The sequence below is a fragment of the Citrus sinensis genome, chromosome 5, assembly GCF_022201045.2.
Source record: "Citrus sinensis cultivar Valencia sweet orange chromosome 5, DVS_A1.0, whole genome shotgun sequence".
Lineage (NCBI taxonomy): Eukaryota > Viridiplantae > Streptophyta > Magnoliopsida > Sapindales > Rutaceae > Citrus > Citrus sinensis.
Window position 1 is genome coordinate 31,092,021 of NC_068560.1, and position 27,827 is coordinate 31,119,847.

The 27,827-nt window shown below is 35.4% G+C and overlaps 1 protein-coding gene across 7 annotated transcripts; it reads right to left on the reverse strand.

Annotated features, from left to right (window-relative positions):
• Positions 1 to 27,593, reverse strand: LOC102613351 (BEACH domain-containing protein B). Of its 7 annotated transcripts, none has more exons than XM_006472377.4 (41): positions 27,429 to 27,592; positions 26,807 to 27,017; positions 25,752 to 25,815; positions 24,180 to 24,414; positions 23,134 to 23,310; positions 22,139 to 22,465; positions 21,281 to 21,503; positions 20,709 to 20,777; positions 19,616 to 20,068; positions 19,162 to 19,468; positions 17,674 to 18,105; positions 17,420 to 17,578; positions 17,136 to 17,285; positions 16,195 to 16,350; positions 15,980 to 16,021; positions 15,484 to 15,828; positions 14,197 to 14,370; positions 13,877 to 14,037; positions 13,433 to 13,748; positions 12,917 to 13,349; positions 12,416 to 12,752; positions 12,088 to 12,276; positions 11,677 to 11,938; positions 11,318 to 11,509; positions 10,820 to 11,038; positions 10,544 to 10,720; positions 9,216 to 9,331; positions 8,575 to 9,018; positions 8,252 to 8,462; positions 7,723 to 7,944; positions 7,120 to 7,593; positions 6,727 to 7,044; positions 6,177 to 6,629; positions 6,027 to 6,073; positions 5,833 to 5,926; positions 4,785 to 4,991; positions 3,449 to 3,574; positions 2,964 to 3,335; positions 2,551 to 2,782; positions 1,111 to 1,869; positions 1 to 445 (listed from the first exon to the last, which is right to left on the reverse strand). In XM_006472377.4, exons 2-40 carry the CDS (start codon positions 26,926 to 26,928, stop codon positions 1,178 to 1,180), a joined length of 9,729 nt encoding a protein of 3,242 aa, XP_006472440.2. In that variant the 5' UTR covers positions 26,929 to 27,017; positions 27,429 to 27,592; the 3' UTR covers positions 1 to 445; positions 1,111 to 1,177. The 7 variants fall into 7 exon arrangements, with proteins under 7 accessions (XP_006472440.2, XP_006472439.2, XP_006472437.2 ...); XM_006472376.4 differs by having other exon boundaries at positions 8,575 to 9,036; XM_006472374.4 differs by having other exon boundaries at positions 8,575 to 9,039.
• Between the last annotated feature and the right edge of the window lie 234 nt (positions 27,594 to 27,827).

Sequence of the window (27,827 nt, forward strand, 5' to 3'; positions counted from 1 at the left end):
TGGAATAGAATAGAACCGCCATTAACTACTTTTCAAGAGCATAAATGCCCATCTGTACAAAGTAATTGGTTAACAGTTACATTTGGTAGATTCCGAATCAAGACCTAAAAGAGCGATATGGTTAATGCACAACAAATTCTATTCTAACCTAGTAAAAGCACAATGTACATGTATCAGTCGATAGCTGATTCATATCTCACACCACTTTGTAGTGACGACATCAGAATTTGATGAAGGCGGAGTTAGTCCACTTCAAAACCGTTACAAAAGAAAAACTTGCACCGCTCCAAATTACTCTAGCTGTGTATATTGAAACATGAAGTACTGTTTCCTATCTGTGAAATTGCTGGTATAGGCAAAACATGTGAACATGATCGATCCCAAAAGAGATTTCCGAGGGCCTCGACGTTAATGAGAATTCCAGGGCCCTGATGGTTCTAAACACCTGCAATTGTAACGGCAATGGCTATAAAACTTGCATCTTGAGAAACATCTGCCGGAGAGGGAAACAGAGAGGAGAAAATGAAAGTGCTTCAATGAAAAACTTCAACAGAAGATTATCAAACAGGTATAAAAACATGGTGCGTGTTTTGAAGTAGTCAAGGTCACAATGCCCTAATTCATAAAGGTCCCACGGGTTCTGCATACAGAATAATTGCATCTATGGGTCATGAGTTGAATTCAAGTAACTCAGCAGTAATAATCTTTTTTTTTTTTCTTTCTTTAAAGAAATTAGCAATAGTCCAGCAATGCTATGGGTTATACGTACAGCATAATTGCTTACACAGGACATGAGGCCATAAGTTATACATCACATACATCCAGTTTAAAATACAACTGCTAGCTCATGTTGCTAAGATACAAAACCCCAGCCCTTGAGACTTCAAAGTAATATTGCCAAATCAAGCAATTATTTGATGTTACGTTTAAGAGAACTCGTGATTTTCAGGATACAGTATTCTAACATAGAGAATAAACATTTTGTTATTTTGCGCATGCACCCTAATGGAAAAGCTTTGTGAAAAAACTTGCACATTGAATCAGAACTAACTCCCACTTCCAAATCAAGCAAAGCAAAACAGCTCAAAACTAACAACGGCATCACAATACCTGAATTTAGCACCATTGATCAGCTCCAGCCATTAAAGCTTTATAGCTCCTCTCATGAACTGTCAATCTATCCTGTTATGGAAGCTTTGGACTTGACATTTCGAGGAAGACTAGTTCTACGGTTTTCTATGGAATAAACGAGTAGGCAACCATCTTTGGTCCCAGCTAAGAAGCACTCTTCTGGAGTGACTGCTAAAGAAGTTATTATCTTTCCAACTCCACTATACCTTCTTACAACCTCAAGTGAATTCATAGACCGTACAACTATTTGACCTTGGTCACCTCCACAGACCAAAAACTGACCACATGCACTGAGTTCAAGACAGTTGAGGCGGCCATTGGACTCTGAACTAGCAAGATGTTTTCCATTAATGGAAAATAGGTGCAGACTGAGATCATCATCTCCATATAAAACAATCCGCCCATGACGAGAGGCAGCAAGCTTAGACAATGCACTGCCAGACGGATGGCATAAAGATCTTACATATCTTCCCTCCCGCAGGGTATGGAATACACAAGTTCCATCTTTTGACCCACTTATAACTATATCAAGCTCCACACTAACATATAAGCAAGTAATTATGTCATCATGACCACAGAGAATATGGAAAGGAGTTTCCACAATGACATAGTCTTTACGAGGTACTTCTATCTGCATGTTTCGGACCCGCTTTTCTGGGGCTCTGGCACGGATGACTTCCCACACCATGACTGTGGTATCATAACTTCCAGTTGCAAGTATACTTCCATCGGTGGTCACTGCAGTGAAAGTAATACTTTTTGGTGTACGAAAAGAACAAACAAGAGATTATCTCGAAGAGTATTTATTAACACTGAACATGACAAAAAGGAATTATAATGAAGATGCCACATTCTCACAAGAGGCCTGTATGTTCCTAGCATTTCATTTTCACTAAGGATGTAATAGAATACACAAGCATTCGGGCATTCTTGTTAATGAGACTCAAAAATTCAGCTTTGACTTCAATTCTTATCTGAGACGTGTTCATAAAAATCATGTATTATACGTTTGAAACATGAAATTCCCAACAAAAGTCTAGAAGGGATCAAAGAATAACAAGGCTCCGAAAAGTTTGATGTTAATCAATTTTATCCCTGTAATAATTCCAATAAGTTACATCGCATTCACCATTATGCGTTGTTCTACTTGATTATTAAGTACAACTCTCTTGGACAAATGGTAGAGGAACGACAATACAATGGTCAATATTGGTATCCACAAACATTCAATTCCTAGCTTCCACTTATATTAGGAACAACAAGAGATATTAACTTCATTTACCGTTGTGCTATGATGGCTTAAACATTCTTAGATGTATGACTACATCTCAAATATCAAATACCAGCCTACAATCATAGGCCTAAAGGCATTCAGAATAAACTATAAAAAGAATTATCATATTTACAAATAGAAAATACCTGCAACACAGCTGACCACATCTCTGTGCTGTCTTATGCTTTGCACCACTCTTCCATCATTCAAAGCTATCACCTGAAAGCTGTTTTCCCAGTTGCCACATGTGATCAAAAAATTCTCAGAAGGAGTTTGCATTGTTGTAAAGCATTGTGATCCAAGTTCAAAACTTTCAGCCAGAGGACTCCCAACATTACGAGGAGAAAGAATATCAGCACCAACTCCAAAGAAAGGATCCTGCAAGAGTTTGCAGTATCAACAAAGAACACCGCGGCATACTTTATTAAAAATAAATATTAAAAGGTTATTTAATGCCAGAATTAAGTAAGATAAGTTGTATTTTATCAAAAACACTTTTATTATAAACACAAATTTGAAATCAAAATGATAAACCCACTGAGCAAACTAAAAAACCAACCTGGGAACCAGAGAAGGTAAAATTCCCACCAGACTGCAATTGCGTTGTCAACCACATTTTAACTGACAAGGTCAGCCCCTGGTTCACAAGAACAATGCTCGAATCCAACATACCAACATAAACAATGCCTGATGGTTGATGTCTTGTACTACAAATGATGGAAGTCAAATTGATAGAACCAGGAGCAAAATATAAAGGATGAGCAATGGGAATTGGTGGCCCTCTTCTTGGATGTTTCTTGCGGAAAATCTGGCTTGGCGTCTGACCAAAATTAGCAATTTGGTCTTCTATAGCTGACTTTTGCAACTCATCTTCCATGGCGTCCAAATCAACAGCACCTTCATAAGTTAAATAATAAAAGATATTTGCTGCCTGCAATCCAAATTTCAGTTCACAACAGCTCAGTGTGTTTGAAAAAATATCAACTACACAATTAGTGGAAACCAAAGGACGATCTATTCAAATTAAAAATCCTCAAAGAATACCTCCACCGCCGGTTTTCCACGCTGCTTGTAACCAAACACCAGATCAATCCAGTGGTGGAGATTTGAGCTAACATATTCACTTTCAAGCGCTTCTCGATTTTTATTTATAAATACTTCAGGTGAGTCCTGCACAAATTATTGGGGACTCGATGAAAGGAAAATTAAACATAAAAGTAAACATCTAAACACAAGAAAGAGTCCAACTGACAAGATTAATAAATACTTCAGATAAGCCCTGCACAAATTATTAGGTACCCATATGAAAGGCAAATTTAAACATACAATTAAACACTAAAGACAAGATATCCAATTGACAAGTTATCGAATAGGTAGTAGGTCCCATACTGCAAAATCACCCTGACTAGTCTTGCTCTCTCACCAGAAGATATTCTCCCAATGTTTTCCCAAACTGCTAGCAGAAAAGATTTTCAGGCTTAAGATGCCTCTAAATTGGTTATAAGAAAAGCTTTTCAATTGTCACCAATAAATTATTTCACAGGTTGTTTGATGCAGATTAATTTTATCTTACAATCAAATCATTTCAGATAAATATTGTTCTCCATGCAATAAACATTTGAAACAAAAAAATGTATGCCTCACTTTCTAACATGCTTCCCATTCAGCAATACATTTTCTATGATCAGAGTGCATATATCTTTACCACTCAGTAAAACCAAAGCAGATACACCAGGCATACATACAATCAAATTCAATTTTGAAGAAATTTGCTAAGAAGGGTATGTTTCTTGAATTTGTGGATTACCATATATTTTTCCCCCTTTTACGTACTACATGACACAGAATACGAATACATACTCTTCCATAATATTGAAGTGCCATAAAACTATACATACTCTTCCATAAAATTGAAGTGCCATAAAACTAATGGAGGTGTGAAAACAGAAATAAATTTAACAGTATGGAATAAGCTGGGGCAAAAAAACAATGTAAAAACAGTTTTTCAGAACCTTTTCCCCCCCAGAATCACTAAGAGTAAGCATAACCTATTAAGAAACATAGACTTCCCCAGCATCTAGGGACTTGCAGAGCAAATGACAGAACAAAATCATGGGTAGAAACGAATTAGCTAGTCATCAAACTTTATACCACCTAAACTATTGCTTCTATTTTAAAATCACTCTCAATTAAGTTCAAAAGCTAAATTGTTCTAGTCACCACAAAGGTGATTCCAAAATCATGGTTCTGCAAATAATGTCCAAATCCAAGACATCTTATCCAAAGTAATTATCTCCTAAATAGTTTATGAACTAAATGGGACAGAAAAAATTAGAAATTGTTTGTCAGTGCATTCAGAAGGCCGAGGAAATTCACATACCTTGGCCCAAGGAGGGAGACTAACATCACCAATAGGTTCACCATCTTGCTTCACCCCAAGATGATAAGAGTTTGAATTGACAAGAAACTCTGGCAGGTAGAAAAACTCAGGGATTAACTCCTTCACATCGCTTGTATTAGAAAGGCAATTTCGATATGTGCCCTCAATGCTTTGGAAAAGACGGTCTGCATGGTCGAATTTACCACCCTGACCAACAATAGTTGCTCAGTGAAGCTTTTAAACTACAATTTAGTGCAAAACAGAAAAGTGATATGGGAAGCAATAAAAATTAATAGATAAGGAAAACACATCAAAGCCAAAAGGACTTCCAGTTCATTTTGATATCATCTTGAAAAGAAAAAGATTAACAAAGTCACAAAGGCTGGCCAAAAATATATCTTTGTTTAGAAAAGAAAAATTTGACATTAATGACCAGTTTATCCTTCTCCTTTGTTGTTGTTATTGTATTTTTATTTTAAAGATCAGAATCAAAGTGATGAAGACTTCAGGATGTTATACATCACAAAGTAACATCTGTATTAATTCAAATGGCCCATCCTTTTCACAGCTAAGCCTAAAAATCAATAACAATGAATTGTCTGTCATGTTCATAAGGAATAAAGCTTCAAATCTTGATTCCTTCAAATATATTTCACATATCACAGCTCAAAAAACACGTATCAGGGAGCTCTATGCAAAATCTCAGGTTGTAAAATTGAACTTTAAAGAAAATCGGGAAGCGAAGCTAGTGAATTACACTGCTTGGATTGCTCAACGAAAGAGGTAAAAAAATTTTTTCTATTAATAAACTACATTGCAAAAAAAATTCTGCCATATAAGCGGGCAAGTAAGGGTCAGATTTCATTTTTATATAAAACTAACATAGATAAAAGTAGGTAAGCTCATGTCTATTTTATGTGCCAAGTACCGTTAGATAGAATCAGAATGCCAAATATATCATATATTGTCAGGCAGAGAGGATGCAGCATAGATGCAACATATTTTGCCTCATAAAAGACAGAAAATTACAGTTCCATTAAAAGAGTACCTGCAGATTACGGTGAAGAGATGTGAATGGCTCTAATCTAAGAAGGTAATAAAGCACAATCCCCATGCTTGAATAATGAGACCCATAGTAAAAGCTGTCCAAAAAAACACAAGCATCTTTGGACATGAGACAAACCAGTTAAAAATATTCTTGACAACAGCCACTATAGACTCAAAACCAAGGCAGAGGATTACCTTGGTATATCCGGATCACAGAAGTTGCGGTATCTGTCTTCAAATACCTGCATGTATGAAGGAGAATGCTAAGATATATTGCAAAGAACTAATCACCAAAATCTGCAATCATGATGATATTGAATAAACCAAAGTTAAAATAAACTTAACCTCAAATCGCTTAGGATCCAAGGCTCCAACAGGCTTGGAAAGATCCCGAAAGGTAGTTGACTTGTTAAAATCAAGAACCTCAGACGAATAATCAGCCAACACCCAAGGAAAGACAGGATACTGTGTTAAATCATTATAAGATCTTCCAGCAAGTGTATTAAGAATCATCAAATATTCGAAGTTTGTTATATCCCTCCTCCTCCATCTTTCTCTGGCAGTTTCTGCCATCTCTTGGGCTATCCGTCTATCAACAAATGAGATAGCTCCACTCTTGTCCCTGCTACTTCCTTTTGGAAACAAGAATTCATTTCTGATTGCAACTATTAAGGTTCCAACCTCTTTTGCAACCTTCTGCGAAGTAAAGTTCAAAAATACTGGACCAACGGAATCACAGAAGAAAACCTCTATTGCAGTGTATCTAAGCAAATACCGGGTCCAGTGGACAGTGCTTATCTATAGTCAGCAAAAACAGTTTTATGAATCAGAATGTGCGTAAAAATCCAAGTAAAACAGAGTTTAAAAGAAAAAAAAAAGGGTGGGGGTGTTTTACCTTGCCAACATTCCATCTTCGGTGACGCTTAACATTTTTCAATTGTTTTTTATGCAAATTTTCAGCTTCTGCAGTCTCAGGAACCTCCTTCTCCGAATTTAAATCAAAATATTCTGGCCATTTAAGAAATTTCTGCCTTTGATGAGGCTTGTTCAAATCAGAACTGCTAGTAACAGAGAAGTTTTTGAGAGCAGATGACCCTCCAGTACCTTCGACCACAAACTCACCAAAAAAATGCAAAACATCTTTCATAACTGCCAAATGTCCAGCCAATTTCCTCTTTGGTGTTACTAGAAGGCATGGAACAGACAAAATAACCTGAAACAGCAGGCATGCATAAGTAGTGCAGTACACTTTTAAATTGCAGTCGTGTATCAATTAGGTCAAAAGTACCTCGCTAGTTTCCATCTCTGATGAAGAGGAAGAAGAATCTTTCCTCTCTACAACGTCTGTTGGATCACTGCTTGTTTTACTATGCTCCAGCAACTGACTATCAGAAATCTCCTCTGTGATGGAGGCCATCTGTCCAGTTGGTTCAGTGTCACTCTCACTGGGTTCTGAGGTCCCTTCATCAGCTATTCGGCGTATTCCTTTAAGAAGAAACTGCTTCATTTGCTCAGGAATATGCCCCACAAAACTAGATTTGTTCTCATTAGCAGGAAGAATGGCCTCATCACTGGGAGCAGTGGATGGTGGATGACACAGCTTTTCATCAAAATGATAGTTCTTTCGTAACTTTTGTCTACGCCGCCATGCATCTTCTGTCTTGTCAAGTTTCCAATGAATCACAGATCTAGTTGGAAAAGGATCTGCAGACCATGGACCCCTCTCATCAATCAAAGCACGAAACATGTGTATCCACTTTTCCTGTCAAAGTAAAACGATTGTTGTAGCATAAGAATGAAAATTTTCACAAAAGTTTGTAGGAAATAAAGGTGATGAGGTGCTGGGAAAAGAAATGGAATGTCTTAATAAGACTGGAACTTGCACACCCACCGCAACATTCTGCTGCTGCTCCCCATGAGTAAGTTGGAACGTAGCTCTTCTGTTCTCATCTGAAGCAAGTACTATGCTCAAGATACTTTGTATCTCATCTTCAAAAGCTTTTGTGGTACTTCGTTCTACTAAGTAACTTTCATCCATCCTAGCACGGAGATCAACCAACTGCCGGGATCTGTCCAATTTAGTTGTCTTGATATATTTTGCCTCGTCAGAAACCTGAAAATTGAAACTATACGCTTAAACAGATAATAAAGTATAGAGGGGGAAAAACAATTATGCATGGAAATATCAATTAACAAATATCACATACAAGATGCCGAAACAAGGTTCAACAACTACCATATCATATCGTACTAATCTAAAACAGTGATAGAACTATTGCAACAAAGAGGGCATCTGAGGCATTGAATGGAGTAAAATATTTATGGAACTACTACTGACTGTTATGAAGGTCAAAAAAAGAAATATCAAATGATAATAACATAAATAAATACAAGGTAACAGTTTATAATTAGAAGCATACTGCCATAAGAACTCGATCCTTCTGAATCAAATTATGAATGGAGCCCGTTTCTTTTGAGTTACTGCTTGGCTCAGAGTCATTCCGACCTATGATGCTATTAGCAAGCATTGATTTCCCACAATTGACTGTTTCTCGAATTAAGTGTGCAATAACATGAAAACGAGTACCATCATCTAAAGTCCCATACTGGGATCTTACAGCAAGCAAAGCCCTGGAAAAATATCATCTGAAATGTCAAATCCTTAAGGCAAATGTTGTAACAAAGAGGAATCAACATATCCAAACTTGTTCAGAAGTCATTCGAATGCAAAATATATTACTACCAAATAAAGAGCTGCAGTCTTCCCTTGCTATACTCATCATCGGCTGGCAAAAGAGAAGGCAAAAGTGGAATAACCTGCTGGACACACCGTGAAGCTCTTTCTAGAGAAGCTTGACAAAGATATAGGATTATAAGTCGAAACACAATTCTCGGGCACCTCTCTCCTCTCAAAAGCATAGCTTTGTCAACATTTTTGTTTGGTTTTCCACCCAAAGCACTACCAATCCCTCCTGATACAACAACTGCAGCCATTTCAGCTGCAGGAATGTTCAGCGATTCCACTAAGCCACGAGCTCTTTGGCCAAAAGATGGAGCCCCTGATGATGATGATTTGGGCAACAACTTGCTGGGTCCTTTTCCATTCATCGCACTTATGATGACCCACAAATTATCATAGATATTCCACCACTTATCATCAACTATGCCACCTTCACTTGGAATCTGCCTGCAAACCCACTGATCTCTGCTGGTAAAATAATCCACATAAACATTAACCAAAGTATTTTAGCGAATCAGATCTGAAGTGTCCCCCCCCCCCCCCCCCCCTCCCTCCTTAAAAAAAAAAAAAGAAGGTTTGTGTTTCACATCAATTTAGATTAAAAAAAATTCAGAAATAACAAACGAGAATCTAGTTGACAGTACCTAGGTATTTGGCCATCAACATCTCCCTGCAAAACCTCATATAATGCACAGCAATAATCCTTGTGACTTTCTAATTCTAAAGACCCCAGATAGCTACCAGAGCTATCTGCTGGAAACTGCAAGAAACACAAAGAATAAACACTTCTCTTTAGTGACTATTAAGAGAATATGAGCAAGAAAGACAAACAATAAACTAACATTTCTGTTCAATGGCTGGTAATAAAGCATGCAATCATGAAATTACAAGCCAATTCATAATATTCGGGGGGGGGGGGGGGGGGGGGGGGGGGGGGGGGGGGGGGGGGGGGGGGTTGGGAAAGCCACAATCCTGGATAGATGCTCAAAAGTCAAGAACAAAAAATTACTACTAGAATGAACTTCTGCTCAGTGGCCAATAAGAAGGCACACAACCAAAAGAATAAAAGACAGTTCATCATATTTCAAAACAATAGCATAGTGCTGGGTTGTGTGCTCAAAAGTCAAGAACCAGAAATAATGCTATAATGAAGAGAAGCAACCCCAACACCAGATGAAAACATTAACCAGGTTAAAAATAAAAATCTCTAGTGTCTACCCCCCCCCCCCCCCCCCCCCCCCAACATCATAGCCTGCAACTCAAAGTACAATGATAAATCATGACATCACACATGGAAAATGCATCTTAGAGACACAATATCAAGATGATAACACTTTCATATATCTATAGCATCAAAATAAACTAAGTTTGAAGCATGTAAATGTGGAGTACCGGCAATATATTAAAATATATCTACAAGAAAAATTATGTCTCGACATGGATCAAAACCAAACATAATACTGATTAAAATAAAGAAATCTACACTTTCCAATGCTGTTCAAGCTCCATCTTGACAGATCTGCTGACCAGATCCTTCGCAATGCAATTCCAAATAATTGTTCAGGGCTTTTAGCAATTTGCACAAAATAGTATGAACTATTGAAATATAGTAATTAAACAGAAACTTGATATAGAGAACATATGCGGCCAACGGACATGTAAGAGTGACCTGTTACAATATTCAGGATTTAATCTTATTAAGGAAGATTAGGCAGGATACTAGAGCACCATGAGTGAAATAAAGTGCCATAAAGTCTTATATTATCGCATCCAATTCAAAATGAAATTCTGAAAGGACGGCCAAAAGTCTACCAATGCTTTTCTATGATGGGTACAATGATCCTTTTTTTTTAAGTTTTTTTTTAGGGGGGTACCTTTTCTTGGGGCAAACACCAATACACAGACAACAAAAAGTAGTTATGAAATTAGACAGTCTATGACCCAATCATAATTTCTAAGGGATGTTGGATACCGGTATTTTATGATCAATTTCAGAGACAAGCATCTCATCGACAAGTCGTAGAAGATATAATGTATTGTCCCGACATGGTTGTGAGACAAAAATGTTCTCCTCCGATGACAAGTCTACGAGCCTTCGTATCAAGTCCTCGTACATATCACGAAGAAAGTACCTGTATGAGATGCCTTCCTGAACAAGGAAAAATTCAAGATACCTTAGACTGTTAAATAAATTAATGACGAGTAAATGACCGAAGATAGTCATCGTACAATGAGATATCCAACATACTTTCTCAGAGTGCATTAGTAGGAAATTAACTGTCTCCTCTAACTGTTGCCAGCCACCTTTTACAGAATGCATATAGTGACAAAGAACAACACAAAATAGACTCCTCACAAAAGTTTGCTCGTTCATCTCATGGTCACCTTGATCCCGTGACTCCGGTTTGTAGCCTTTCAAAACATCAAGCTTCACAGCAGCAGTTAACCAGGCATTCCACCCATATTCCTATTACAACAATTTACTAATTAGATAGTACTTAGGAAGATATATATATTCACAGACAAAGACATCCACGCACACGCACTCACACGCACTCACATATATATAACACGTGTAGTCAAAGGTACTTACATGAATATAATGTACATATATAAACCGCATTATTATCATTATTATTGTTATTTTATTTATTTATTTATTTTTGTGTATGTGTCAAAAATAAATGTAGCATTTTTTGTGTGTGTGTCAAAAATAAATGTAGCATCAAAAACTTAATATTCATACCATGAGAGCTTCAATATTCGAAGGATTTGAATCAAGAAGATCAAGAAGATCACTAATAATCTTCATCCTAGCAAATGCCTCCTCACAGCCAGCCAAGAATCTGAAAATGAGAACCAAAGTTTGGGGAAGGAAAAAGTGGGAGTTGTTTCCTTTGTTTCTATGCTTATCAACCTGGTTATTTTTCTGCAACACCTGTTCACATCGATTTTGAATAAAAGCATTTCAAAGACAACATTAAATTGTTATCCAATAGAGCAGAAACAAAGCTAAATTTGGAAAATAAATAAATAACTTAGTGGAAGAGAAAAATTTAACTTATATTTCATTGATAAAAATAAAACTTATATTTCATTGGTAACCTGTTTAGGGCTAGCACCACCAAGAAGAACATCAAACAAGGCAGCACATAAATTATCTGTCTGCGGAAATCTGAACAACCAATCGGACATAGCTGAGAAAACAGGCTGCATCCTTAAATCGATTTTCTTATGTATTTCTGAAAGAGATTTGGATCTTCCAACGGCAAGACTGAAAAATCTTGGTCCCTTCTTCTCAGATGGTAAACCAACCAAAAGTTTTCCAAGGAACTGTAAGCCAAGCAATCTGATAGGCTCATAATCCCTGTAAAAATAAATAAATAGTCTGTTAGTCCGAAATTCAAAAAGTAAAGCCATTCTAGATGTTAAAGAGAACTGTCCAAAATAAAATAAACCGGAGGCAGCATGCTATAGTGAAAAGTCATATGATAGATCCAACTCAAGGGACGCAACCTTTGAAGGAGATTGACAAAAATATGACAGCCACCAATCAAATTGACTTGTTCAAGGAAGGAAGCAAGAAGCAGTTTTTGCGATAAAGCACGAATGACCATATGTAGGACATCCTCAATGCATGGCATATCCTCACTTGTTTCAAAGAAAGCTATAAGAGCTCTTATATCTGCTGCTGAAATCTTCTGCCTGCATATCCCCCGAGGCATAGCATAAACTTGTAAAGTTGCAAGAAGAACAACCCACAATTTAAAACACTTATACCCCTTCCCCCCACCCCCCCAAAGAAAAAAAGGTTACAGAAGTTTCATGTTTAATAAAACGATACCTGAGGCTCATTTCACCAAGACTTAATAAAAGAAGGCGAATTTTACGAATTTCTTCTCTACATGGCCTCTCACCAATAACTTGTTTGGTAATAGGATGCAGGAGAGGCTTGCTTCCAACAACGGATCGAGATTTTGCATTATCCCAGTAAAATTGTCGTATTATATCAATAACACGTGGGAGCCTACATAGACTCCTATGCAACCTTGGATCATTATCGAATTGCTGGATAAGAAACATATACAATTCTCGCTGCACCTTGTAAGCTGTGTAGAGCCAGATGAGAGGATTAAGAAAAATGCTTGATATAGCATCTTTCACCAGCAGCTCTGCTAAGCCTGATGAAGACAAAAAGAAATTATGTGCAATGAAATAATACTTCAATAATATTTCCAAAAGAACTGAGATGGAAAGAAAAGGAAACCAAAAAATAAAAATAATACATGACTACGAACATCTGCCACTTCAATTAGTAATGAGAGACCAGTTCATGATATCGTACCACTGTTTGCAATAACATTAAACAGGTGTTTCAATGCTGAAAGTGATTCCAAATTAAGTTGTTGTGGCGGAACTGATTGAAGTAAAAACCCCAGTACAGAAAATCCAGAAAGAAGATGCATTTGTTGTTGATTGGATAGATTCTCATCTAAGACAGATGCTATAAGCCCAATAACCTCAGCCGTCAAACGCTCTTTCGGGATAGGCATATGCAATGCATGTACAAAGACTCCACTTTCTTCATTTTCATACCTATCAGACTGTGCAATAAGTGGGAAAAATACAGACACACCACCAACACAGTAGATTATTTGCTGAAGCAAGCGTCGTGAACATAACTGTGTTCCAATCATTACATTTGCTTCAAAAGAATTCTTGTCTGATGCAAGGTCCAGCATCGGTGAGACATTAAACAACTTTTTGCCACTACTAGCCTGAAAAGGGAAACAAACTTCTTAAATTTGACTAAAAGAAAGATCAAATTTTAGAATATCATTTTTTTCAAAAAACACAGAACCTGAGCATTGAGTCCAAAAATGATTTTTGATGCAAGACCATCTTTAGCATCAAGGATACCACTAGGCAATTGGTTATCATAACTGGGTGCAGCTTCATTATCAAGGAATGAATACATGTAGCTTGGTCCTAGGGAATGAACACCCTTGACTTGCTCAGAAGAAATAGCATCATTGAATAAATAAATAGGACCAATCTGACCGAGGAAAGGAAAGCAATCTTGTATCCGTTCAAGAACATTATCTCCTTCATTTTGTTGCATTTTAATCTTTGTGCCAATTGAGCAGCTTGTCAATACTTCACTCACTTTTGCATAACTGAACCATCAATGATCAAAATCAGGGGGATCTACCTAAGTTGAGCAGATAGATATATTTATCTTACAAAACATTTCTAACATAAAACATAACACACATATTAGACATGCTCAGAAATAGCATGGCACCTGCATCTTTCAGATGATACAAGATCACCATCGACATAACACCTCAATAGGCTACCCCCGGAGAACGCTCTTCCAATGCTATGAGTAATACATAGAAAATGCCATTTCTTTCTGATTAGATTAACAGGCAGTTGAACGCACTGTCGCTTCAGATTGACCGCCTGTGAAAGACATGAAAAACATATCACCAAAAATGTATAACCTTTATGGCATAAAGTTTTAAAATAAAAAAATAAAAAAAAAGGAAAATCGTCATAGAAGTTAAAACATCAATTAGTTTCTTTCTAGAATGATTTCCCAAGGATAAAAGAATCTTTTACCACATAGATAAGCTTGTCCTGTGCAAGTACTGCAGAGCATCCTCTTCCATTTTCAGTAACAAAACTAAAAAGGCCCATTGTTCTACTTTTGGGAAAGTTTTCCACCCTCAGCCAACAAGAAAATGAAAAACCCTTATTGTGAGGCCACTGCACAGGCGTTTTGATTATAATCCCCTGAAAGAATTTTATTTGGGGGAAAAAAAAGGAGCATTATTTACAAGTCACAAATGGAAAGTAAAACAGAAGCAGGCATTCCAGCAAATGCTAGAGGAGGAAATGTAAATTTAACATAAAGAATTCCAGCAAAAAATCAATTTATTAGTTTCCTTTTCCAGCAGAACTTGCATTTAAATGAATCAAGAAATATTAAACAATTTTTTTTATTCAGAAACAAAATAAACAAAATTAATTAAAATAAAATCACAAATAATTAAAAAAATGAGCAAAGTTTCATTTTCTCAACATTTGCTGTCCTATATGCGACCAAATCTGTTGTGTGAAAATTTATGGGTATAAGCTTTTCGGCAAAGAATGCAGAACAAAAAGTTGAACCAACACAACATAGTTTGCAAGCTGAGCCGACTAGGGGCCTGTTTGGGGTTGCTTTTGGGAGGCTCAAAAGTGATTTTGGAAAACTAAAAACTAAATTTGGTGTTTGTTAATTTTTCTAGAAATTTCTTTTGGCAAAATCACCCCATCCTACAATAGATTTTGAAAAGTAAGGAAAGAGCAGCTTTTGAAAATCTGATTTTGAAAATCACTTTTATACTTATACAATTCCATATATATATCCTCATATATATTATAAAACTCTAAAATTATCCTTATTAATTAGGAAATAGGACCATTAACTTTAAAGAAATTATTATTACTAGCAATCATATTGAGATAACAAAATAAAAAATAAAATTAATAATATAAAATATTTATTTAGTTATCAATTATTATAAGTACATAATAAAAAAAATTTACATACATGTTTATAAATGTTCAAATAAATTTTATTCAACATTATATCCAATTCAATCATTTATTTTCTTACGGCAGTCAACAATAAGATTTCCCAAACATATACAATTGCTCTTAAAACTGACAACACTTTTAAAAATAAATTCTATCAAACGTTTTACGATTCTCTTCATAGCTAATTATTTCTATAGCACAACTAACATCAATTATTTTAAAACTACAGCATTACCAAACTGGCCCTAGATCATATTTAATGAAAAATTTCCAGCCTTCATGGAAAAAGAATTCTGTAAAATCTGTGCAACTTTATGGACTTACAGAGTCGCTCCCATTGAGATCAAAAAAGGCAGTTGGTCCCTTCACATTTAGCATTGACGAAATACTGCTCAACAATAATGAGCAATACTGCTGATGTTTCCCCACTTTCTCACTTCGGAGGAGGGCGAATATTTTGCGGATATCCTTCCCAGATACACTATGCCCACCTATGACCTCAATCAACTGGGCCATTTGCAAAATGACACTATCATTATCTTCTTGTGAAAACCAATCAAGAAGAAAATGAAGCATTCCAGCCCTGACACATGAAGCCTGATTAGAAAGGGAGTCCCTAACCAATAGCTGAAACACATTAAGCCCATAATGCCGCAATGAGTCACTGCTCTGCCCAATCACAAAACAGCAAGTAATGATATTACACTCTTACGTAAAAACAAAAGACTCAATTTCACAAACAAATAAGGGCAAATTGTAGAATTTGAGAATAATTTGGGATCAAATAGAAGAAATAATCCAAGGGAAATGAAATACCAACCTTCTGCAGAACAGTCAGATACAGTATGATCACATCTTCATTCTGGATCAAAATGACAAGGAAATTATATTAAAGAGCACAACCCAGGAACTCAATCACAGAGCCAAAGACCTCCCAACATTCAGCATTGATGAAGAAAATAATAAAGAAAAGACTAGCTCCGCATTTTAATATAGAAAAAACTTGAAGCTAAAGAAACAAGCAAAACAACTCACCTGTATAAGAGGGTTCCCTTTACTTTCAAACTTTCCATCAACAAGCATATCAAGCAATGCATTTAAAAGTCCTTCGCTTGGATGCCATTGGCAAAAACCCAACAGCAAATTTTGCAATGTTTGATAACCCTTGCCAACAAGAGCTCTAAATGCGGCCTGCAGAAAGAAATTAGCAGCTCAAAAAGTACAATGCCAGGCTATTAACATGATGCATTAAAGTAAGAAGGAAAAGGGAGAAATTTGCCATATAAGATTAACAATGATAAGAAGAGATGCAAAACATCTAATTAATTACAGTTAAGCATGATTTCAGCACTGTAAGACCTTCATCTACGCTCATTACAAGAAAGATCTAAAAATGATTGAAAACGCCAAAGATGCCCTGTGAATAGGACTTCAGATATTTACATTTCAAACTCAACTCAACACAGTAAAACTGGTTGATAAAATAATTTCCCTTTGAGATCATCATGTATGGTGACATATCAACAACCTCAGTACAAAAATGTGGATGTAGACATAATTTATAACAAAAGGTGAAAATTATATTTCTAATCAGAGGAATGTAACATAAAGCAGCATCTAATTGCATTTAATCCTAAGCAAAAATTACCAACAAGAATTGCAATGAAAAAGGAAATTTTTAAAGTCAAACGAACAAATCCAAAAATCTACGCAAATTTCCTCATTACCCTTTCACCCCATAACAATTTCAAGACTAGTGCTGAAGCATGGCAAAATCATTCAAACAGAGAAAATTTTGAACACCGTAAATTTGTTTCAAATTTTCTTTGGAATTTTAAATATGAGGAAAAAGAATAAAAATGATATCCTTAATTTAAACTTAAACAGTTATTATCCTTGAAAAGATTATCAGATAAATAAAACATTCAATTGATCCAGCAATAATGACAAGCAAACAAAAAGAGAGAAGAGTATACCTTTGAGGCATCATTACTTGCTAGCAGACAGGTAAGCGTTTGAAGAACATTTAAAACCAGTTTTTCTCCATTTGCCTCATCAAAATTACCATTTAGCAAAGAGAGGACATGCAAAAAGCACTCTCCATCACGAAACAAAGCCTGATAATACTGAAGGAATAAACATTCAGTTAGATATAATATCAAAACCACCAAAGTGCCATCTTTCAAATAGACACATGCCCAAAAAAAAATTTATATGACTCAACTAAGAGAAAGAATTAAATGAAAATAGGACACTATACCAATTGATCACTGGAGATCATCTCTCTCATTCCAACCAATAGATCAATAGAAAATTCAACAAAACTTTTCCCCCATTCCTTTATATGAGTGAATGTTTCTAAATACTTTGAACACAATTGCAACTTTGCTGTTTGATCTTCCTCGGACGATGGCACAATCTAAAAAAAGGGAAAAAGAAAGGATTTGTGTTCAGAAAAGCGTGTTAATCATAAAAAGACTACATAGCAAACACAAACTTGTGATAAAGAAATACCTTCATGAGGTCAAGAATGTACGTTTGCACATTATTTCTGAAACCTTCCTCCCAAAATAAATCAAACAAGCAGTCAATACACGTGGAATTACGCAAAACCAAACTTCTTGCATCATCTGCTATTGAGCAAAATTCCATAAAGAGCTCCATACACATTTCTACGCATTGATGCCAAACCTGGGCTGTCCCACGTGAATCATATCTCTGATAACCATGAATAGAAGGACTTAAACTCCCCAACCTTTTAGATTCTTGGGCCTGAATGCAAGCAACTTTAAGCACTCGGGGAACTGCATCCAGTGTTTTAAATGATGCAATAGTTTTCTCAGCTGAAAGCTGTAATATGCGACGCAGACTCTTTGCAAGAAGAATAGCAATCTCAGGATTACAAGCAGATTGTTCAAGAGCATCTAATAAAGCAGAACATTCAGGCTGCCAGAGAAAGAGATGTTAACAGAAAGAGAGAGCACGGTTTCCTTATTTACGAGAAAAGAAAACTGTTCTAATAAAAGCAAAGAAATGCATGTACAGAGTAACTTTCTTTGTTCAGAGGAAAAACACACACACAACAGAGACTTTGATTAATAATCCGGCACTCACAGCGAACTTTTTACACACAAGACCGACAAACCTAAACCACAAACTTCTAACCTTAAGATATGTTATGCAAACAAATAATGTAGAACAGTACTACCTCAAATCTTTGCACTTAGCAGTGACATATTCCTCCAATTTGGTTTTCAACTTTGCTATGTTATCTATTCTTAAACAACTAAAAGAATACCCCTTTTTTTGTTGACGCAGAATCTCCCCACATCTATAGCATAAGTACCAAGATCAATTGTTCAAAACTAAGAAATACAAACTACTGTCAAACCCTACAACATTTAGTAGTGAGGAAACTTGTTGTATAGGTAGCAACTGGTTTCGATAGACCGAGGATCGTGCAAATTAGAAATTGAAAATGCATAAACCAAATAAGAGTATACAATCCACAATTTTTTGTGCAGAGTCAAGATGCAATAGTTATTAGAAAATAAAATTTGTAGAAATATTTGGCTTGAGACATTTCATTCAACACGATGTTAGATAACAAGACAAACATCCTTGAACAAATTCTCAATAAAATAACTTCAATTGTCCGGGCTTCTAGAAAAGCCCAAATAACAAAACAACATTTTGTTCTGGGACAAACTAACATCAATATTTTTTACTTGCTTTTCACCTCACCCTGTATCCCTTAATGTTATTTTTTAATTTTTTTTTTTATAGGAAACACCCAGTATCAATTAATATATAAATAAATAGAACCGTGTCTGCAACCCCACTTTTGACTCTCATATTTTTACTGCAAGAACAACTTGTTAAAACACCATATGTTTGTTCTGCAGACTAATATCCCACGTCCGTGTCCTATGAGCATAAGATGGATTATCTGCAGAATGAATGTTTAATAAAGGATATCAAGAAAATGAAAGAAGTACCTACCAAGTTATGCACATTCCCAATTGAAGTTGCAGCAAATTCCACAAATGAAATTACATCCATCTGGAGAACTTCAACCCCATTAGATCTGATGTGACTGTAAGTGCTATTTGAGGGAGCATACCCCTCATCCAATGAGCAACACTCTTCAGAAAATACCTCTAAAGTTGGTTCAAAATAGAAAAAATTCTCGGAGAAGATAAGGTCCCACATGCCCTGTTCCCGTAATTCATTAAGTGACACTGGTGATGAAACAAGAACTTTCCTAAATGCATAAAGAACACAATGCTGCAGAGTAGCAACAAAGACCCTGCAGAAAATTATGGGAAAACAAAACCGAAAAAAATAATCAGAGAGAAAAGGGAATCAAGAGAAACGAGCAAACAGAATATGCAGCTTGAATGAATCAAATCAAAAGTTCCATATATTCCTCAACAAAAAACTCAAAAACTTTTACCTTAAGTGGCTTGGCAACTCATTATCATTTGAACAAGCCTTGATGCATGGGAACACTGTAAGAAGAACCCTCATGACCCATTTTAGAGAAAGTTCACCATATAATGAAGAAACTGGTATGGCAACTCTACTTGTGGCTGCTTGGCCTTGAACAGATTTAAAATCTTCTGGAGCAAGGAGGAAAGTGCAAAGGACTCTGCTTAACTTGACAACATAATCACTCCAAAGCTGAGAATAAGAAGCATTATCTGATAGAGGAACTGTAGGCTCTGTTATGCGCCTTTTCACATTTTTCAAGTCAAAGACAGACACCTGAAAATCATCTTGCACATCCAAGTTCTTTCTCTGCTGCTTGTACTCTTGAAGCATGAAAGCAGGTGAACAGAAACTATTAGAAAATTTATGAACTCTTCCATCTTCACATAGAAACTGCAAGTTGTTCACATTCCCAAATCTAAAAACTTGTCAAGGACATCACCAATTGTTAATAAATTATTGAGAACATAAATGGGAAGCGTAGGCCAAAGGTTAAGACCTGATTGATTAAAAGAAAGCTTCTTAATACTTTGAGATGATCAAAGCCAAGGCCCTATTTGATATTATGGTTGGTCAGCAAAAGCTACAGCACCAAAGTGTTTGGCAAATACTTGCTAATATAGTTTGGAAGGTAAGTTGATTTTATCCCATACTTATTTGATGAAAAACCTCTAATACATTCACTATTTTTGTCGAAATTATCATTTAAAAGTCATATTTACCACACACCATTAACTCGTATTTCATAATTACAATTTTTTCAGAGCAGCTGTAGCTTTTAAGCCATAGTACCTCAATACCAAACATGACCCAAATAGACATAGTCCAACCCTTGCCTTGCACTACCAGGGCCTCCAAAATCAAAGACCAAATTCCTTAATTGGCAGCTGACCTTCAGGAAAAAAACAAATGCATGCAAGTGTGCACTAATTCAACAGGAACTTAAAAGATCCAAATTCCTTATGCCAGTTTCACAAGTTTCACTCATGAAATGAATGCTTGTGACTCTAACAAGTATGCAGGTTTTTTAACTTCAGAAGAATGCAAACAAAGGATACACAGCCTCTCTAAGAACTTCCAGAGATAGAACATGGAGCTGCAATATTCGCAGCAAGGGATTCTCACTTCTGCATAATATTTAAACCACTATATTAGAAAAATAAAAAGAAAAAAATCATAACAGCGACTTCAAATAAAAAGAAAATATATAAGCACAACCATTAGAATGTCAGATTCTCAAATAGAGAAAGAATGAATAACAAAAACTTAAAGAAATCAATGCACAACAGCTTCCCATGAGCAATTTATAGAATCATAAGCTGTGCATTAAATTATCCATAGTGAGTTTTCATGTTAAACGGAATCAAGACATCTAGCCGATTGTATAGAAAAATCCAATTGAATTCACAAGACCAGTTGCCACACATTCATACAAACCACTGTACTAGATAGCCAGAAAAATTCGTGTTACTAATCTCGTTATATTCATCAATAATCCTTCAATGTTTGGAATCAGTCTAGAGAATATCAATGATGTGAACTGTAAGATGCAAGTTCTGAAACATGAGTTCATTCTCTCTCTCTCTCTCTCTCTTCATGTGTGTGCATGTGTACATGAGCATGTGTAAACCTTTTAGCATCAATATGAGCCTCATTTTTCAAAAGAAGCACGTTAGTGTATGGAAATCCAAGTCCATCCAATAGAACTTCAAGGCCACCGATGCTTTTAAAATGATTTTGACCCCTTGGATTATCAGACAACACCAATCGAAGGGTTCTCAAAGTCAAGCACTGAACTGATGTATCTGTCCACTGTTCTTTCATACCTAACCTTCTGATGACTCGCAAGAGCTCTGCATAACAAAAATGTTTCATTAAATGGGTTGATATTTTTTTTTTAAATAAATGAATCGATATGTTAATATCACATTAATAATGATAAATAAAGTCAGTTAACAGATAAATGCAAAATACATCATTTCCTGAATATGCTTTTTTAGTTCAATTTTAGTATTAAGAAAATGGTGTACAAAGATGTCAGCAATCATTTTAAGGTCTGCTGGTGAAAAATAAAATCAAGATCCTCTGTACTTGAATGCCATCATAAATTTTAGCAAGGGAGAAGCACATTTGAAGTTGGACTTTAGTCACAGTCACTTTCTGGTCCAAAATTCAAGTCATTGTCCAATGGGAAATGCAAATTGAGCCGAGAATCATATATGTAGTGCTAATAATTGAATATATATCTTCAGTTACCCTTTGCATTCCCCAGATCAATTGTCAGCAAAAACTAGTCACGTTCAATGCAACACTAACTGCATAAAGAATTTTCAATGAACTGAAATAAATCAAAGATGAATTGAATGATCAAGCAACCGGTGATGTGCCAAGGTAATGAGCAATCCAATCAGATGTGATGCAGCTTTTCCCGTTCTGCATGTATTAACTAGTCAAAACCTGGAAAATAAAACCAAATTGCCTACCTTACCTACTAACCAATTAACACCACCAGCTTCCATCACTGAAACAACTGCTTTCTTATGCCAATTCAGCCTTGTTTCGCAAAAGGGAGCCTTCAAACTACTAGATGAATCAGTTTGAGAAGCACCATCCATTTGAACAGAAAATTCTGTGGTACTACTGTACAACAGATAATTCTCATTTACTTTTAGGCTTAAATCAATAAAGCTACACATTATTGACACCACATATACAAGTATTTGTTGCAAGAATCCAATCCTCTCTGTTGTAAAATTAGAAAAACTTTCATCAACAGAGACTGCACCAGCTATAGTCTTGAGTTGAATAACTACTCCTGAAATAAAAGAAAAATGGAAAAAGATTAGAAAATAATAATCGAGAATGCAGAACTGGACTATGCATCCACAGATTTCTAACCTACTACTACCTATATGGAAGAAACAGAAATTATACAATCAAAAATCAGAGAAAAATCATTCATATATAGAGATCAATCGCAAAACTTTAAAATCATTGGGTCACTAACTTGAAATACCTACTCCTGAAATAAAAGAAAAAGGGAAAAAGATTAGAAAATAATAATGGAGAATGAAGAACTGGACTATGCATCCACAGATTTCTAACCTACTAATTCCTATATGGAAGAAACAGAAATTACAAAATTGTCAAATCAGAAATCAGGGAGAAATCATTCATATATAGAGATCAATAACAAAACTTTAAAATCATTGAGCCACTAAGTCAAAATAATTCTTAAACTTAATAGATGATAATCATCAACTAGTTTTCCATTTAAATCTCAAAATTGACTAAAACCTGAGAAAAATTGAGGCCCCCTGTCAAACGTCAATGTAACAAGATATTCGGATGTCAGATATTAAAATAATGAAAGCCCCCAAATCTAGTCACAGGTGAAAGTAAATGTTTCACCAATGATGCAAACTAATACAACTTAGAAGCACTAACGTCTCCAGGGAAAAAAGATTTTAAAAAATGGTTAACCTTTCATTAACGCTGTAAGCTTCTGAATTCCACCATAGTAACCAAAAACTCTGCAATTGTGCATTGAACGAGTAACAATTGTCAGAGCATCCAAGACAGAAAAAGCTTCCGAAGAGGAGCTCAAGCCTGTGGAAGACTCTGATAAGCTCATTGTTGACCGCACCACGTTGGTGTTTACTGCATTAATAATGAATAAAAAATGAAAAAAAAAAAAAAGCAGATGCAATGATACAGAACTTAAATTACAAAGCTAGCATTAGTCAATAAGGGGCACATGATCATAAGAAACGACTAAATACTAAATTCCCAAAATTACACAGGAAGGTGTCCCCTATTCAACGTTCAGGGTGGGATACCAGTGTCTAGAAATAACCTAATTCTAGGTAACTCACAAAAGCAAATTCTACTTTAAAACAACAAATATATTAATAATAAATATATCAACTCAATGCATTAGAAATTTCCTTTTCCATCCCATGAAACAACAAAAGATGTTGATGCAGTGAGTAGCTTCAGTTTCAAGTAAACTGTCTAGTATTCTTTGGTTGGATATTTTCATTACAAGAAAAAATATTGTAAACCATGAAACTGACCCATCTGTTTCTTAGTAGCTAAAAGGACAAAACTTTTTCATCAATTATTTATCACGAATGAGCCAAAAAAAAACTTCAACTGCCAAACAGGCCTTTGATCTATCAGGTTCTTAGTAGCTAAAACACACAAAATTTTTATCAATTTTCTTACTGGAAATAAGCGAAAAACCAGTAACTTCAACTACCAAATGGGCATTGACATCAAAGAGGAGAATAGTTAATTCAGCCAGTAAGAACTCTTAGTAGGTAAAGGAGGACTTGAGATTGAATCTCACTCACACCAAGATTCGGCAATTGGTTTAAAATTTGGGTTGTTGGGGTAAGGGTGAAGAAATAGCCAACTGTCTTCTCAGTAATAAAGAAGAGTTCTTAGCACAGCAACCAAATAAGATAAGCATTTTATCAACAGAGTAGACTACAATCTGCTGCACAACAGAAAAAAATTCAACATACCCTCAGTGACATAGGTAGTTAAATGTGTAACCTCTTCAATTAACAAAATAATAATTTCAGCAGGGTGACCAGCAAAGCAGCCAACAACAATATCATCAAAATGTGGCAAATACTCTGTAGATCGGATACTCGTTGAAGAAGGCTCCGGCAACAGACCGCCATTGACTGGTTCCCAATTTCTGAATACTATAAGAAATTGCTTCAGAAAAACATGAAACAACTTTCTCTTTTCCACCTAATTACAAACAAATACCTGATATTAGTGAGAACGTAACAATTATGCATTACAAAAGCAAAAAAAGCAAAAGCCATATAAAGTTATAAACTAGCACGGCAGGCAATTAAGTATTAATAGTATCAGAAAAGGAAATTCCCAGGCCTAGAATGGAATAGACAATGTTAACTAGGAAGCAAACAGCATATAATATTTAGACAAAATAACACTTTTACACACAATATTTAACCAGAAAAACCAACTTTATAGCCAAAGGAAAAAAGGATAAATTTTAAACTTACAGGGTTTCTAAACAAAGAAAAAGGAAGGAGGTATAGAAGTTCAAGAAACATATACATGCAAATAAAATAAAAAAAAAAGAGGATATATTCAAAATTTTTGTGGTTTCTAAACATGGAAAAAGGAAGGAGGTAAACAAATTCAAGAAACATATATAAGCAAGAAAATGAGCATAATATTACATTACAGTCACTTGTTAAGTTACCACCCAACCCAAAAGCTTAAGCTTAAAGGCAAGTACCCAGAACAACACCTTAAGATCTAATACAACTTACATGCATGGCATGTGGATCATGAAACATTACTGACTTTCATATAATGGGAGAATTTGGGAACAAGATCATTTGCTTGACTTGGCTCTAATACCGTTTAAAGTTAGCACTTGACCTCAAAGATAAGAGCGAAACCACGATATATAAGCTCCAATATTAATAACAAAATCATTGCAATCTCCCCATATATGGAATACATCCCCATAACAAAGTAAAAGGAAAAGTGACCTCCCAAAGACAGTCCAATTATGTAGTACAAGAGAAACCACAAAACCTAGAGTTTGAGTAGAAAACCCTGAACTCCAGCAAAACACATGATAAGGTTTCATATATGAAAGAACGTGTCTAGCCTCTACTTTATTACCCAGAAAAGATAGACAGGAGTATATAAATACAACATTAGTTCCATATTTTGAACTACTATAACATATTTTATAAGTCCCCTTCCACTAGTTGTTGAGCACAAATATCTCTCTCTCTCTCTCTCTCTCTCTCTCTCTCTCTCTCTCTCTCTCTCTCTCTCTCTTTCTCTGTGATGAAGAATTTGGAAATGTTAAGGATCTAGAATACAATTATTTTATTTTTCTCAAACAAAAACCTCTAGGGGTATTTGTTTCTCGTTCCATCTTTAACTATTTAATATGGTGAATATGCATTATTCTTCCTAATTGATTACCTTATCTGATCATTTCTTTGGAGGAGCCACGAAAACAGGACATATAAGCTACAAAATTTTAAAATAAACTGTAGAAAAAAAAATATAAACCATAAAATTTACTGGCATACCTTATCAGTGGTGCTCTCATATCTCTCCCAAAGTGTATTTAGAACAGCCTCATCACCTTCTCCACTGCAAAGTAAAGGAACAAAAGTACAAAAGATTGTATAATGTGCTGTCAGGAAGAAAGGGGTTTCTGAACAAAACCTAACTAAAATTACTTGGTCCCTCAGCACCCAATCCTGGTGTACCAGAACTTATGTCTTATTAGCAAAAGAAGATCAGCAAGGTTCTCAAAAATCAATCATTAACGACCCTATATCTATAATGATAACAAATGACAATGTCATTTGTTTGCAAGCAAAACAATTAAACACAACCGGCACTAAGAAGTTCTTTAACATGGCAATAGAACAAGAAAATAAAATAAAGGAGAAGTTTCAGTCAAAAAATTTTCTGTGCAATTAAACTTTTCTTTTAGGTAAGAAACAAAGAAAAACTCATTAATCATTGCACAAGAAAGAATGCCCCTTCAATTCACTTTCCTATACTAAAATATAGTCAATGTTGGTCTTCTTCCCATAATATAATGTGAGACACCTTTTCAAATCACTGACCACATTATCAAATTCAAACCAAAACATTATTGTCCTTCTACACACTAAGCAGTCTACAAGTCACTTTTTTAATACCTTCCGCTCTAGCCATTGTATTTTTCTTTTCTTTTCTTTTTTGTTTTAGTAAAAAAAAAAGGCCATTTCACTAAGTTATCTTTCTCTTTGTTTTTGGCAACAAACTAGACTGCATCTAGCACACAATTCAAAAGTTACTTTCATAAACCGACAGGAATATCCGATCCAAGATAAGCGATGTAATTACCCTGTAATGGCCTGTAATGGACCTAATTACCCTGCTTGTGGACCAGCTGCAGAGCTAACCCTTGTTCTATTAATTTGGTGGTAGTTACCAAGACGATTTCTTTATGCCCATCAAAATAGTGCAAGTGATAAATACTTTAAAAGTGCTTTACTAATTCTACTTCATCAACTCCCGCTCACCTAATGAAAATAATGGAGCACAAACAAAAGAAGAATACAGAATATTCTTAACCAGATGCAAGTACCTAAAGCATATCTTTTGAGATGGAGGCGAGAACTTCTCGTGTTGTACCCCAGAGGAGGAGTCTCCACTGGAACCACTGGAGGTTCTCCGAATGAGGTCAGCAACACCCTTGACGATGTTCATGCTTCCAGCTAAGACTTATCGAGCTATTGTGACTTCATAATCCGATAATTTTGATACAAATTTGCACCTATTTTCATCACTCTAATCACCTACTTTCATCACACATAAAATACAGTCAATAATCAACATACTTTCAATCGATCATACTTAAGGACAATGAAGAAAAATTGAATGAAACTATTATTAAAAGAAACAACACAGCAAATATAAAGTAACTTTTACAACTGAAATATATGTTCCCAAATATTAAATATTAGATAAACAAATATGCAGCAAGAAGCTTCAGTTGATCAAATGGAAGACAATACCCTAGTTATTAAAGAGTCAAAACAATGATAAAACGCATCGTTTCAAACGCGATTACGCGATTGAAGACAGAATCATGAAATAAAAAATAAAAAATAATACAATAAGTATCAAATAACTAAGCACTCGAGGTAACCAAAAATCACTGCAACTTATCATTGATAAAATGAATTGAGAATTGAAATGGCTTCTACCTGATCAGATGACGCGGCATTAATATTCTTCTTGAATTTAAGGGTTTATGATGTCAGAGATCTCAGTTTGAATCTTTTGTTTCAATGGCTTTAGGGAGAATTGAAAGAGAAAAAAATACCATACGTAAAAAGAAAGGAAGAAGAAGATGAAGGATTTATGATGTAAAAATTGACATTAAGCGTTCGTTTATTTTCAAGATTGCCCCTCGTGCTGTAGTGACTAGTGAGGCTAGTCTTGTCGGTGACTCAGTAGTTTTTTTTTTTTTTTTTAGTAAAAGCTCGTTTAATTTCTATATTTTGAAGTTAGTGTATGTTTAGTCCCTATATTTTTTAAAATACCTTAAATTATTCCTACCATTAAATTATTGACACTTTTACCATTATCTTTTGTTCCTTTTA

Coding starts and splice junctions, on each gene's coding strand:
- LOC102613351 (XM_006472374.4), bottom strand. CDS start 26,928: ATGAACATCGTCAAGGGTGTTGCTGACCTCATTCGGAGAACCTCCAGT. Junction 22,466..23,133: donor GCTTACAGCGTTAATGAAAG/GTTAACCATTTT, acceptor CTTTTATTTCAG/GAGTAGTTATTCAACTCAAG. Junction 1,870..2,550: donor TGTGGTCAGCTGTGTTGCAG/GTATTTTCTATT, acceptor CTTTCACTGCAG/TGACCACCGATGGAAGTATA.